Source organism: Gorilla gorilla, chromosome 20 (genome assembly GCF_029281585.2).
Source record: "Gorilla gorilla gorilla isolate KB3781 chromosome 20, NHGRI_mGorGor1-v2.1_pri, whole genome shotgun sequence".
Taxonomy (NCBI): Eukaryota; Metazoa; Chordata; class Mammalia; order Primates; family Hominidae; genus Gorilla; species Gorilla gorilla.
This window is the reverse complement of record NC_073244.2, coordinates 21,056,828-21,071,394: the sequence shown is the minus strand read 5'-3', so window position 1 is coordinate 21,071,394 and position 14,567 is coordinate 21,056,828. Positions and strand designations below refer to the sequence as shown.

Here is a 14,567-nt window from a genome sequence, read left to right as displayed (position 1 = left end):
ACTTCTAACTGTGGAAAAGAAGAGAACATGCCACCATCCACCCACACATGCACACAGAGGATCTGATAATGAAGAATAGTGTTCTCCCACACTGGGACCAAAGCTGCTGGTTTCTCCGTTGCCCTAAGAATCCAGATTGTAGGGCAAAACTCAAGTCTTGCTCCCATTGTAAAAAGAAGCTCTTTTTTCTTTGTTTTTTCAAGACAGGGTATTGCTCTGTTGCCCAGGCTGGAGTGCAGTGGCACAATCATGGCTCACCCAGCCTCAAACTTCCAGGCTTCAATCCACCCACCTCAGCCTCCTGAGTAGCTGAGGCTACAGGTGTACGCCAGCATACCTGGCTAAATTTTTTAAATTTATTTTTTGTAGAGGTGGAGTCTCACTATGTTGCCCAGGCTGGTCTTGAACTCTTGGGTTCAAATGGTCCCCCTCCCTACCCTGGCCTCAGCCTCCCAAAGTGTTGGAATTACAGGTGTGACCCAGTACATCTGGCAAAAGAGGTTCTTGTTTTTCTGTTTCTTGTTTTCCTTTTTGGGAGGGGTGGGGGGAATATGCTCTTGACAGTATATCTCTGAAGGAATTTGACACGATTACCTTCATTATTCTGAGAGCCATCATGCATATGGGATTGTATAAGGGCAGTTACCTAACTGAGGCCTTCTGCTTTTCCTTGAGTCATCACTCTGTATTCTCACTACAAGACTATCTTCCCGACTTTACCATTTATTTTTTCCATTTGCTGAATGGTTCCCATGGCCTTGGTGTTCTTGAGAATGTTAGGAGACCTGGAGCAGGTAAGTTGTCCTCTGAGCTGCTGTGTGGGGATTCTTGGGGGATCACTGGCTCAGAAGTTCTTCTCCAAGGTAGTTTGGCCTGGTCATTCTATGTTTTCATTTTGGATTAGCTTCTTGAATTGCCCCACAGATCCAATGCAGAAAGTATCTCTTCAGCTAGGAATACTATAGGGTAAAATGAAATCTAAGACATGGCCTTCCGAGGCATCTATACTGTGTCTAGGAAGCTCAGACAAATACATAATGGTGAACAATAAAATACTGTGTCTAAGAGGCATTACTGCATAAAGGAATAAGACTGATTCTAAAAAATCACCCAACTAAAGGGGTTTTATACCTTTGTTTGGAGTTCAAACTCATGTAAAAGGCTTGGAATTGGATGCTGCAGAGGGATGTTATTGCTAGTGTTGGGAGAAGAGAGGACGGCACTGAGAAAGGCTTCCTGGAAGATGAAGACTTGAACTTGATGACAGAGGAGAGTAGGAATTGGATGCTGCAGAGGGATGTTATTGCTAGTGTTGGGAGAAGAGAGGACAGCACTGAGGAAGGCTTCCTGGAAGATGAAGACTTGAACTTGATGACAGAGGAGAGTAGGAATTGGGTGGAGGGATCAGAGTGCGTGCAGAGGGCATCTCCTCACGGGAGTGTGGTGTTTGCAAAAGCACAGTGGGAGAAAGGTGCCCTCCCTTTCTGAAGGACATCGAGGAGATCAGTATGTGTGAGAAAGAGTTTGTGGAAGAGCCTCATGGGAGACGAAATGCACAGGCAGCTCCAGATTGCCTAGATCCATGACATTGGTAGGGGACAGGGCAGAGACAGGGCAGCGTCACTTGGAAGGATCAGGCTCAGAGGTTCATGGTGTGGTTTCTCCAGTAATGTTCTTCAGAGGATGTAGCACCTTGGGAAAACTCTCCTTCATTCCTCTGAGATTCATAACTTTAGACCAGAAACTTGCTTATAGCTTCAAGCAGTCCCTTGCTTATTAATTTTGAAACATTTAATCTTGTACTACTACTTTTTGCTCTTCCTAAGCAGGGCAGGGTTGCCTTGAGCTAAACCCAGGATGCTTTGAAAACAACATAAAACACCTTACAAATGGCAATTTGTCCCCTCTATCCTGAGTCAAGGAGTAACCAAAGGGATATGTTTGAGGCACAGAGAGTATGATCTGTGGGTCACACCATGGTAGGCCTAAACTCTAGTTGATTATCCTCATTGCAAGACTTCCATGCCTCTAGTAATTAAATGTGCAAATGATAACAACCTTTTTTTTTTTTTTTTTTCTGCCAGGGGAATTGATCCCTATGACAAACCGAATACCATCTACATTGAACGACATGAACCCTCTGGCTACTCCACTGTTTTCCGAAGTACAGATTTCTTCCAGTCCCGGGAAAACCAGGAAGTGATCTTTGAGGAAGTGAGAGATTTTCAGCTTCGGGACAAGTACATGTTTCCTACAAAGGTGGTGGTAAGTTGAATGTACTAAAGAATAAACTACTTTTGAGTTTCCTTTGTGAAGTTTGGCATTCTGTGATTAAACAGGTGAGTTTGCATACACAGGAATTGGAAGGATGTGCTTGGGACAGATTGACTGAAGGAATCTCAACATTGACAACATTGACGAACATTCCCAAAGGGCTTGGCAGGTGCTAGGAAGTCAGAGGAGTGGAGAGGCCTAGGACAAACACTCAAAGTGGCTCTAGGCTCTAGGAATTTGGTTGTTTCCTGGTAGCCAAGCATCCTTGACAAAGACGTATTTCTTTGAAATCCCAATGAAAAGAACAAAGAATGGAGGGTGGCTCAGTGGCTTCTTTCCTTTAATCCCACTGCCTGATTTCCTTTAAACTTAGGCTGATTTCTTTGAGATTTTTCAACACATGTTAATTTACATGGCTAATAGGATGTGTAGTCATTGGCTAGTGGGAGTTAATGCTCTAAGAAAGCAGTAATTAAGCTTCCAGCTGTCAGTAAGTAGCTTAACTCTCAGCCTTTGGGAAAATCTTCCCCTTGATTTGATGTGTTGGAGCCAGGTGCCAAAATGGTGGGCTTGCTCATTCAAAACCAGAGTTGATTACTTAACAGGACTTGTCTTGAAATTGTATTGAGTTCAGTCTTTATCTCCCTGGTTGTAAAGGAAAAAACCAGGCCCAGTCAAGGGCAGGCGGGGCTCTTATTTCTGGGAGGCTACTAGCTTGCTTTCCTGATGGTGCCCTTCCCTTGTTGACTCAGGCTCTGTTGAAGGCCTTTGCTAACTGGGAGGTTGCTCTGTTGTCTTTCACTGTCAACCTTAGAGACTGAAATCAGACGTAATGTTTTCCTTCAGGTTCTCATTTACTTCTATAATTGGTAGCAGGCCAGGTGGAAGTAGGTCAACCTTCTTAGTAGGATTTTAGGGTCAAGAGAGGATCTCCCCAGCAGGAAAAGCAGGGAGTAAGGACAGAATGAGAAGAGAGATGTGGGTGGCTAAAGGCTAGAGGCATTTCCAGTTACATACCTTGCAAAATGTTCTGAAAAACCATTAGCCTATGGCAGTTTTTCTTGTCAGGCCATTTGCATTGACCCATAGACATTGGTTCAGTGCCTTCCTGCCTTGACTGTTTCTTTCTTTATCTTTCTCTTAAACACACATGCACAAATATGTACAGCAGCCCAGAAACATAAGCATCCTTGAATGGCTTTGGGCAGGGATGGGGTGATGGGAACACACAGATGAGAAATCAGGCCCAAGCACTGGTGCCTTGTGACATCAGTTGGACAGTCTTGAGTTTTCAGTATGGTCTAAAAGCTTGTCTTCAGTTCTCCAGGGTTTATAGGCCTTTTCTGCCTTAGTGCCTTGGGCCTGGAATTATTGTGTGATTTTAATTCTGAACTCTAAAACACATTGACTGACTGCCTGGTTTGTCGTCCTTTTTGCGTGAACCAGGGCAGGATGGATAGCTGTGCATTTCTCTTAACCGGGTTATTTCTAGGTGTCACGGTCGAGAGTTTAAGTTATATCCCAGCTGGGCCGGGCATGGTGGCTCATGCCTGTAATCCCAGCACTTTGGGAGTCTGAGGTGGGTGGATCACTTGAGGTCAGTAGTTCGAGACGAGCCTGGTCAACGTGGTGAAACCCCGTCTCTACTAAAAATACAAAAATTAGTCTGGTGTGGTGGCACATGCTTGTAATCCCAGCTACTCGGAAGGCCGAGGCAGGAGAATTGCTTGAATTCGGGAGGTGGAGGTTGCAGTGAGCCAAGATCAGGCCATTGCACTCCAATCTGAGCAACAGAGCAAGACTCTGTCTCAAAAAAAAAAAAAAAGAAGTTATATTCTAGCTGGAGCTTTCCGTGCCCTCCATTCCAGTCTGACAGCTATGTCTGTTCTTCAGATATATCTGATTTACAGAGTGCCTGTGGTGAGTTTTTAATTAAACCTGGCCAGTGGTAAGATTAGGGGTCATGTTTGTTTTGATCTCACTGATACAGTACCCAGTGCCTTGCGCTATGTTTGATACGCAGCAGATGCACAATAGAGTTGAATGAATGCCATGTTTGCCCACCTAATTTAAAAAGTAGTCAATTTTTAGAAATTTGGTGGGAGAGGTATTAAATTTTTGGTACTTTTATAGGCAATTCTTAACTCTCTGTATGGCTTTTTTATTTATATGCTGTTGGTGGCAAAATTGTAGTTATGAGCTGGCTCCTCCTTCTGCACATGGATGAGCCACCAGATTCCAGGGCCAGTGGTGTTAGCGAGAGGATGTAGGTAAGATGAGTTAGGCCACCACTGAGAGGTGTTTCCCAAATTGTGGTCTTAGGAGTACCCACGTCAGCATCAGGCAAGGACAGTTGTTACAAGTGCAGATTGCAGGGCTCAAATGCACTTTTCCCCAGATCATCCCAAGGTTGTCTAACAATCACCAGTTTGACAAACTCTGCCCTGAGCTTTCTACAGGCAGATGCTTCAAATGACAGAGTTGTACTACTGTCTAGGGAATATTTCTCAAGGGATGGATTGATGGGAAAAGAAACACAACTGGCTGTGGATAGCACATTAAATATGTGCTTTCCTCCTTTTTATTACATCAGACTGCTAAACCACAAAGATAAACAAAGTTGGCCTTGGTCAGATAATCCCCTCCCAGTAGGAGTGTTGAAACCTGCAAGTGTAACTTTTTATCTGGGGTCTGCCTAGCTCTAAGGCTGCCTGAGCTTGGGAAATTCCAGCTGGCTTTAGTGTTAAATGAATTCAAATCAAATTGGGAAAATCAAAGAACTGATTTTAAAACTACAGAAAGCTGGTTTTGCATGATTAACTCTTTTGCTTCCTTCCAGCACCATGAATGATTACAGTCCTTTGCAAGCTACTGTTTCAGCCCCCTGGCTTCTGGACTGGAGCTGGTGTCCAGGTCTTCAGAACCTCCTGGTACCCTGTTGGCCTCGCTCTGGCTTTGTAATGTGCTTTGTATTTTTTGCCCTTAAGTTGCCTTGTTTAATTTTTATTCCTTGCTTTTTGACATGAAGTTCACTTATTTGTCTTCATAGTCTACCTCAAAATGATAGGGCCATTAAAGAAACAATGAGGTTCCTCTGTGATTTGTTAATTTGGTAATATACAACTGTTAGGCTCTTTCAGTAGATAACAGTAATTGCTGAAAAGCTTGAGGTGGGTCAGGGTTAGCTACTCCCCTACAACCTCACAACCTCATAACCTCACTACCAGATTAAGATTATCATGCAAGCCAGGCCCAGATATTTCTTGCACAAATGTGTATCAGTAAGCAAAGACGTGATCTGTGGACTTGAAGTCTCTTCTGTGACCTTACAGATGATGCAGCCACCCACGCCTTGCATGCTGCAGACGCTGTGTTCTAGAGTGGATGCTAGGAAACTGTGGCCCACCACCTGTTTTTGTAAATGAAGTTTTACTGGGACGCAGCCATGCTCGTTGCTTATTTGTGGTCTAAGGTTGCTTTCATGCCCAGTGGTAGAGTTGCATAGGTACCTATACAGAGGCAGTATGGCTCCAAAAGCCTAAAATATCTATTATCTGGACCTTTACAGATAGTTGTCTCACTTCCTGTAGTTGCTGACTATGCTGATAGTTGTCTGTTACCCCTTCAGTTGGCATCAGGTAACTGGAATCGCAATGTCTTGACAGGTCCCAGGCATTATCCCGAAAAGTATAGGTTATGGGCCTCTCTAAATTGTTATGCCCTGTTAATGACAGGATGGTATCTTTAGAATATTATGACCAATTCAAATATTTTGATGTCACACCAATCTCCCAAGTGAGGGTCCATGTGTATTTTCATGATTCTGACTAAGCAACCACGAATTTCACTATTGAAAACCAATTTTCAACCTTAAGCTAATTTAGTCTCTAATGTTGATCAGAGGTAACAGAACAGTTTAGTAACTGCTACAGGGTGTTGTGGGCTTCTAGATGAGAAATCAGCTGACAAAACTGTGTTGTGAATTATAGGATAACTGACCCAAACCAAACTACTTATAAATTATTTTAACTATGTTACTTAAATGTATAAGCACCCAATGCTTATAACTCTCATATGTGATCAATAAAACCCAGATATTTACAGATTAAAAATAAAACTATAATAACAATACATTTAAAATTAATATTTGTTACAACTGTGTTGAGATACAATTCACATTCTGCAAAATTTACCCTTTTTAAGTGTGCAATTTAGTGGTTTTTAGTTTATTCGTAAGGTTGTGCAATGATCATCATTACCTAATTCCAAATATTTTTATCACCTCAGAAAGAAACCACATACCCATTACCATTACTTCCTTCTCCTCCCTGATGCTGGTAACCACTAACCTAGTATCTTTATGGCTTTTTCAATTTTGGGCATTTTATGTAATGGAAATCATACAATTTGTGACTTTATTAGTCCATTTTCATACTGCTATGATGAAATGCCCGACACTGGGTTATTTATAAAGAAAAAGAGGTTTAATAGACTCACAGTTCCACATGGCTGGAGAGGCCTCACAATCAAGGCGGAAGGTGAAGGAGGAGCAAAGGCATGGCTTACATGGCGGCAGGCAAGAGAGCGTGTGCAGGGGAACTGCCCTTCATAAAACCATCAGATTTTGTGAGACTTATTCATTATCATGAGAACAGCACAGGAAAACCCGCCCCCATGATTCAGTTACCTCCCACCAGGTCCCTCCCATGACACGTGGGGATTATGGGAGCTACAATTCAAGATGAGATTTGGGTGGGGACACAGCCAAACCATATCAGTGACCTTTTGTGACTGGTTTCTTTCACAGTATAATGTTTTCAAGTTTCATTTATATTGTAGCATGTATCGTTACTTTAACCATTTTTAATGGCTGACTAGTATTGTAATGAATATAACACATTTTATTTATCCGTGTATTAGTTGGTGGCCATTTGGCTTGTGTCTACTATTTTACTGCTACAAACAGTGCTGCTGTGAATGTTCGTGTGCAAGTTTGTGTGTGAACTTATGTTTTAATTCTGTTAGTTTATACCTGGGAGCGTAACTACTGGGTCATGTGACTTTTTTTTTTTTTTTGAGATGGAGTCTCACTCTGTTGCTCAGGCTGGAGTGCAGTGGTGCGATCTCGGCTCACTGCAAGCTCCGCCTCCCGGGTTCATGCCATTTTCCTGTCTCAGCCTCCCGAGTAGCTGGGACTACAGGCGCCCGCTGCCACACCTGGCTAATTTTTTGGATTTTTTAGTAGAGACAGGGTTTCACTGTGTTAGCCAGGGTGGTCTTGATCTCCTAACCTCGTGATCCACCCACCTTGGACTCCCAAAGTGCTGGGATTACAGGCGTGAGCCACCATGCCTGGCCGACAATTCTATGTTTAACTTTTCGAGAATCGGTCAAGTGGTTTTCCAAAACTATTGTACCATTTTATATTCCCACCAGAAATGTATTAAGTTGTAGTTTTCCCATATCCTTGTCAACATTTGCTACTGTTTTTTGGATGATAGCCATCCCAGTTAAGTGTGAAGTGGTATCTTATGGTTTTCATTTGAATTCCTGATGGCTAAGGATGTTGAACATCTTTTCACGTGGCTGTTGGCCATTTGTATGTCTTTCTTGGATGGATGTCTATTCAAGTCCTTTGTCCGTTTTTAAATTGGGTTCTTTTTTGTTGAGTTATAATAGTTCTTTATTCTATATATTCTTTATATACAAGTTATATGATTTGCAAATCTTTTCTGCCATTCCGTGGTTTATCTTTTTACTTTTTTCTTTTTCAGCACTGAAGTTTTTATTTTTATTTTATTTTTTTGAGTTGGGGGTCTTCCTCTGTCACCCAGGCTGGAGTACAGCGGAGCGATCGTGGCTCACTGCAGCCGTGATCTTCGTGTGCTCAAGCAATCCTCCTACCTCAGCCTCCCAAGTAGCTGGGACCACAGGCATGTGCCACCATACCTGTTAATTTTTTTATTTTTTGTAGAGACGGGGTTTCATCATGTTGCACAGGCTGGTCTCAAACTCCTGGGCTCAAGCAATCCTCCCACCTTGGCCTCCCAAAGTGTTGGGATTGCAGGCACAAGCCACCATGCCCAGCCATGTTTTTAATTTTGATGAAGTTCAGTTTGTCAATTTTTTTTGTTGCCTGTGCTATTGTTATATCCAAGAAACTATTGCCTAATCTGAGGTCATGAAGATATACTTCCCTTTCCTTTAAGAGTTATGTAGTTTTAGTTCTTACAGTCTATGATTCATTTTCAATTAATTTTTGTATCTAGTGTGAAATAGTTATTTACCTTCATTCTTTTGCATGTGGATAACCAGTTGTCCTACCACCATTTGTTGAAAAGGCTATACTTTTTCCTTGGCACCTTGGTTGGAAATTATTTTCTCATAAATATGAGAATTTATTTCTGGACTCCTTCTCTCTTTTTTTTTGAGACAGTTTTGCTGTCACCTAGGCTGGGATATAGTGGCATGGTCATGGCTCACTGCAGCTTTGAACTCCCAGGCTCAATCGTCCTCCCGCCCCAGCCTCCTGAGTAGCTGCAACTGCAGGCATGCACCACTGTGCCTGGCTAAATTTTTGAAGAGACAGGGTCTCACTATGTTGCCCAGGCCACTGCACCTGGCCTGTTTCTGGACTCTTAATTCTATTCCATTAATCTATATATCTACCCCTATGCCAGCATCACACTGTCTCGATTACTGTAGTTCTCTAATAAGTTTTGAATTTGGAAAATTTGAACTCTCCAACTTTGTTCTTTTTCAAGATTGTATTGGCTATTCTGGGTTCCTTGCATTTCCTTGTGTATTTTAAGATCAACTTGTCAATTTTTTGCCAAAACAAAACAAAACAAAAACCACAGATAGGATTTTGATAGAGATTGATCTACAGATTCAACACAATTTGGAGAGTGTTATCATCTTAATATATCATGCCTTCCAATGCATGGACAAAGGATATTCTTCCATTTATTTAGGTTTTCTTTAATGTCTTTCAACTGGGTTTTCTGGTTTTCAGTGTACAAGTCCCGGACTTCTTTAGTTAAAAATTTTTTCCTGGCCGGGTGCGGTGGCTCACGCCTGTAATATCAGCACTTTGGGAGGCTGAGGTGGGCGGATCACGAGGCCAGGAGTTCGAGACCAGCCTGGCCAATATGGCGAAACCCCATCTCTACTAAAAATAGAAAAATTAGCTGGGCATGGTGGAGCGCACCTGTAGTCCTAGCTACTCGGGAGACTGAGGCCGAAGAATCGCTTGACCCTGGGAGGTGGAGATTGCAGTGAGCTGAGATCGTGCCACTGCACTCCAGCCTGGGTGACAGAGCGAGACTCTGTCTCAAAAAAAAAATTTCCTAAGTATTCTTTTTGGCTCCATTGTAAATGGTTCTTTTCTAAATTTTATTTTCAGATTGTTCATTGCTAATATATAGAAACATGATTGATTTTTGTATTATTGATCTTATATTCTACAACCTTGCTGAACTTTATTAGTTCTAACTTTTTTGGTGTGTGTATTCCTTAGGATTTTCTGTTTACAAGATGATGTTGTCTGCTAAAAGAGACAACATCATCCTTTAATTCTTCCTTTTCAGTCTGGAGGCTTTTTATTTATTTATTTTTTTGCCCAACTGCCTTGGCTAGAACCTCTAGTAAAATGTTGACTAGGAGTGGAGAGAGTAGGCATCCTTGTCTTATTCCTGATCTTAGGGGAAATGCATTCAGTCTTATTAAGCATGATTTTTAACTGTGAAGTTTTTCTAGATGTCCTTTATCAATTTGAGGAAGGTTCCCTTCTATTCCTGGGTTGTTGAGTGTTTTTATCATGAAAAAATCTGGGATTTTGTCAGTGCTTTTTCTGTGTCAGTTGCGATGATCATATGTTTCTTTTTTTTCCTCCTTTAGTCTATTAACATTGAATATTACACTGATGGATCTTTCTCATATGTTAAACCAATGCACATTTTTGGAATGAATCCCACATGCTCTTGGTTTATAATCATTTTTATCCTTTAATTTGTTTGGCAGACTTTACCATCTTTGTGGGAAGTTCTCTGGATACTAATTCAATCTTTTCAGTTTTTAAAATTTCTCTTTGGTTCAGTTTCAGCAGTTTGTATCTTTCTAGTAATTTGTTCATTTATTCTAGGTTATTTAATGTTTAATTATTCATAGTGTTCACACTAATCTTTTTTATTTCTGTGAGGTTGTTAATGATGTTTCTTATTTCTTTCCTAATTTTAGTAATTTGAGTCTTCTCTTATTTTCTTGGTAAGTCTAGCTTGTAGTCTAGTTTATTAAATGTTGTTAATCTTTTCAAAGAATCAATATATTATTTGAGTAATTTTCTTTATTATTTTTCTCTTCTCTATTTCATTTATTCCTACTGTAATCTTTATATTTCTTTCATTCTGCTTGCTTTGGGCTTAGTTTGCCCTTATGTTTCTATGTTCTTAAGGTGGATAGTCAGGTTATTGATTTGATATTTTTCTTCTTTTTTTATATAAGTGATTACGGGTATACATTTTCCTCTAATCACTGCTTTAGCTGCATTTCATATGCTTATGTTTTCATTTTCATTCATCTTAAAGTATTTTCTAATGACTCTTGTGATTCCTTTTGACTCACTGATGATTTTTGAATGTGTTGTTTAATTTCAATATATTTGTGAATTTCCTTCTCTTTTTGGTTTCTCATTTTATTCTATTATGATCACAGAATGTACTTTATATGGTTTCAGTTCTTTTTAAATGTATTGGGGCTTATTTTGATACTTAACATCTGTTATCCTTGAGAATGTGGCTGAACATGTGGAATGAAACGTGTGCTTTGAGAAGAATGTGTATTCTGCTGTTGTTGGGTATTATGTTCTATAAATGTTTATTAAATCTACTTGGCTGATGGTGATGTTCAGTTTATCTTTTTCCTTTTCTGCCTTGTTCTATATTGAAGGTGGGAAAATCTTCAACTGTTGAAATCTTTAAGTATTATCATCTTGATTATTTATTTCTCCCTTCAATTCTGGCAGTTTTCCCTCATGTGCTTTGGAGTTCTGTTGTTAGGTGCATATATGTTTATGATTGTTAATTCTTCTAGATTGACACTTTCATCATTATTAAATGTCCTTCCTTGTCTCTAGTAACTATTTTTTGTCTTAAATTCTATTTTGCCTATTCTTTTCTTCTGGGTACAGTAAACATGGTGTATTAGTCCGTTTTCATGCTGCTGGTAAAGACATACCCAACACTGGGCAATTTACAAAAAAGGTTTATAATGGACTTACAGTTCCACGTGGCTGGGAAGCCTCACAATCATGGTGGAAGGCAAGCAGGAGCAAGTCATGTCTTACATGGATGACAGCAGGCAAAGAGAGCTCATGCAGGGAAACTCCTCCTTTTTAAAACCATCAGATCTCATGAGACTTATTCACTATCAGGAGAACAGTGATAACACTATCATGGAAAAGACCTGCCCCCATGGTTCAATTACCTCCCACCTGGTCCCTCCCATGACGTGGGAATTCAAGATGAGATTTGGGTGGGGACACAGCCAAACCATATCACATGGCATATCATTTTTTCATCCTTGTAGTTTCAATCTATTTGTATCTTTGAATCCTTGTAAATAGCATATGGTTGTGTCAGGTCTTTTATGCATTCTTTTAATTTCTGCCTTTTGATTAGGATGTTTAATTTACTTACATTTAATGTAATTACTGAAAGGTAGACTACATATCTGCTATTTTGCTGTTTGCTTTCTATATTCCTGATAAATTTTTTTTGGATCCTTTATTACTTCATTACTGCCTTTTTTTGTATTAAATACAGATTTTCTAGGGTGACATTTAAATTCCCTTGTACCTTCTTTCACTAAATTTTTCCCAGGTGTTTTCTTAATCTGTGCTTTGGGGATTACAATAAATATCTTAATTTATGAAATCTAATTTGGATTAATAACAATGTAACTTCAGTAGTGTACAAAATCTTTGTCATTATATAGCTTTATTGTGTCCCTGCTTTTGTGCTATTATTGTTTCATCTTTATACTCTTTAAGCCCACAGCACAGTTTTAGTCTAATTGAGGACTCCTTAGATGAGTCATTTTTCTTTTGCTGCTTTCCAAGGTTCTTTATCTTTGGCTTTCAGCAGTTTTACTGTGGTGTGTCTGGGTATGGGTCTCTGAGTTTATCCTTTTAGGAATTCATTGAGCTTACTGGATTTATGTTTTTCATCAAATTTGGGGAGTTTTGGGTCATTATTTCTTCAAATTTTCTTTCTCCTTTATTCTCTCATCTCATCAGTGACTTCGGTAACGTGTATGTCAGGACACTTGATGGTGTTTCCTGGGTCTTTTAGGCTGTTTATTTTTAACATTCTTTTTTGTTGTTGTTGTCAGACTGAGACATCACAATTGACATGTCTTAAAGTTCACTGCTTTTTTATTTTCCTGGTTCAAATCTTCTGTTGAACCCCTCTACTAAATTTTTCTTTTGATTTATTATACTTTTCAACTCCCAAATTTCTATTTGCTGGTTTTTAAAAAATATTTCTATTTCTTTATTGATATTCTCTATTTGATGAGGCATTGTTCTCATACTGTCCTTTCATACTTTATACATGATTTCTTTTAGTCCTTTGAACATATTTATGATAGCTTATTTAATTTTTTTTTTTTACTTAGTCTAATGTCTGAGCTTTTAAGGACAATTTCTACTGACTACTCTTTTTGCTTGTGTATAGGGTATACTTTGTTGTTTCTTTGCTTGTCCTGTGATTTTTTTTGTTGAAAACTGGACATTTTAAATGGTGTGGCAGCTCCGAACCACTGACACCCCCTCCTCAGGGTTTTGTGTTGTTGCTGTTTGTTGTTGCTGTTTTTGTTGTTGTTGTTATTGTTGTTCAGGGAGTTTCTTGTACTGCTATCAAGTTTGTGTTCTTTATTGTTTTTGCTACTGAAGTGTCTCATAATTTAGCTTATTGGTCAGCTAATGATAAGACAGAGATTTTCTTAAACTCTTTGAACCACTAAGTCTCTCAGCCTTTGCTAATGGCCTCTGGGTGTGTGTTAGGGTATACCTTCAATGCTTTCGCAGGCAGTTTACAACTCTGTCCTAGCCTTCACTTCCTGCTTATGTAGAGCTTCAAGATTAGCTGGAGGTAAGAGACTAGACCCCATTCATTTCTTTCTTGAGCATACTCACGGCTCTTATGTGCTTGACCTTGTAGAGTCCCAGGAATACTCTAGAGCTTATTAAAGCCTCCTAAGGGCATCTTCTTCCCCAGTTTTTCCTTTTAAGCTTTTTAGTTAGCCTCTTTTTAATTCCCGATTGGTAATACTGTCTTCAGAAGTTACAGTGATAAGCCTTTGCTAATTTTTATTCACTATTTTCAGTAAATGTCTTGGCTGGCTATAAGGCTGTCTATATCATGAACCAAGTCAGGCTATGTAAAGACAAGAGCTGATAATGCAGCTTTCCTGTGAGCCCCCAGACAGGTCAGGCTTTTTGGGAACTCCAGACCTATTCTGTCCTCTCCAGTGGCTGCTAGGCTGCTGTTTTTCACAGCTATTGTAGATGTGAGGCTGTGGGTTTCCAAGGCTACCACAGAGCTAGAGAGAGGGGGATGGGATTAGGGCAAATGAAAACATCACAAAGCTGGCTATTTTTGCCAAGATTCAGCCATTGTTCTTGAGTAAATGTGCCTTGGATTTTTGCAACCCTTTATTTCATTTGCAGAATTCTGAAAAAGTTGATTTTGAGGATTTTTGTCAGTGTTTTTCTTGCTTTTATGGATAAGTATATTTTTAGAGTTCCTAGAAATGCTTCCAATTAATATTAACTTTGTAAACTTTATTATAGGCATTTTCCAACCTACACGAAAGAACAGTTAATGCTGATATGACCTCCCCACGTGCCCTCATCCAACTTCAATATTACTTACCTACATTTGCCAACCTCTCCTTAGCTATCTACTCACTACTTTTTTCCCCCCTGGAATATCCCAGATGTCGGATTTTAGCTATGTTTTATTTATGATTTTTTTTTTTTTTTTGTAAACAACATTAAGGTGGATGAGGATGTTTTGCTGAACCTTTGTTGCTGCTCCAAGGGAGGATGTGACCCATGGCTCTGGTGCTTCTGAACTAGTGGCCCTGTGCGTCCCCATGCCCTGGGAGGGCTTAGTTCTTTACCCATTTTCTCTAGCGGAGCTGCCATGCAACTTTCAGTGGGATAGCTCATTGCAGTATCCTTTGGCCTTTACTTGATAAGAATGTCCTTTATTTAGTTCCTTTACTCCTCT

The 14,567-nt window shown here is 39.9% G+C and overlaps 1 protein-coding gene across 1 annotated transcript in view; it reads left to right on the top strand.

The window, feature by feature from the left end:
- LOC115933039 (sortilin-related receptor-like) overlaps nucleotides 1–14,567 on the top strand; it is a 224,638-nt gene that overhangs the window by 85,762 nt on the left and 124,309 nt on the right. Inside the window, exon 20 of the mRNA XM_055372001.2 lies at nucleotides 2,085–2,265. Within this exon, the coding sequence (XP_055227976.1) occupies nucleotides 2,085–2,265 (181 nt within the window). The remainder of the gene's footprint in view (nucleotides 1–2,084; nucleotides 2,266–14,567) is intronic.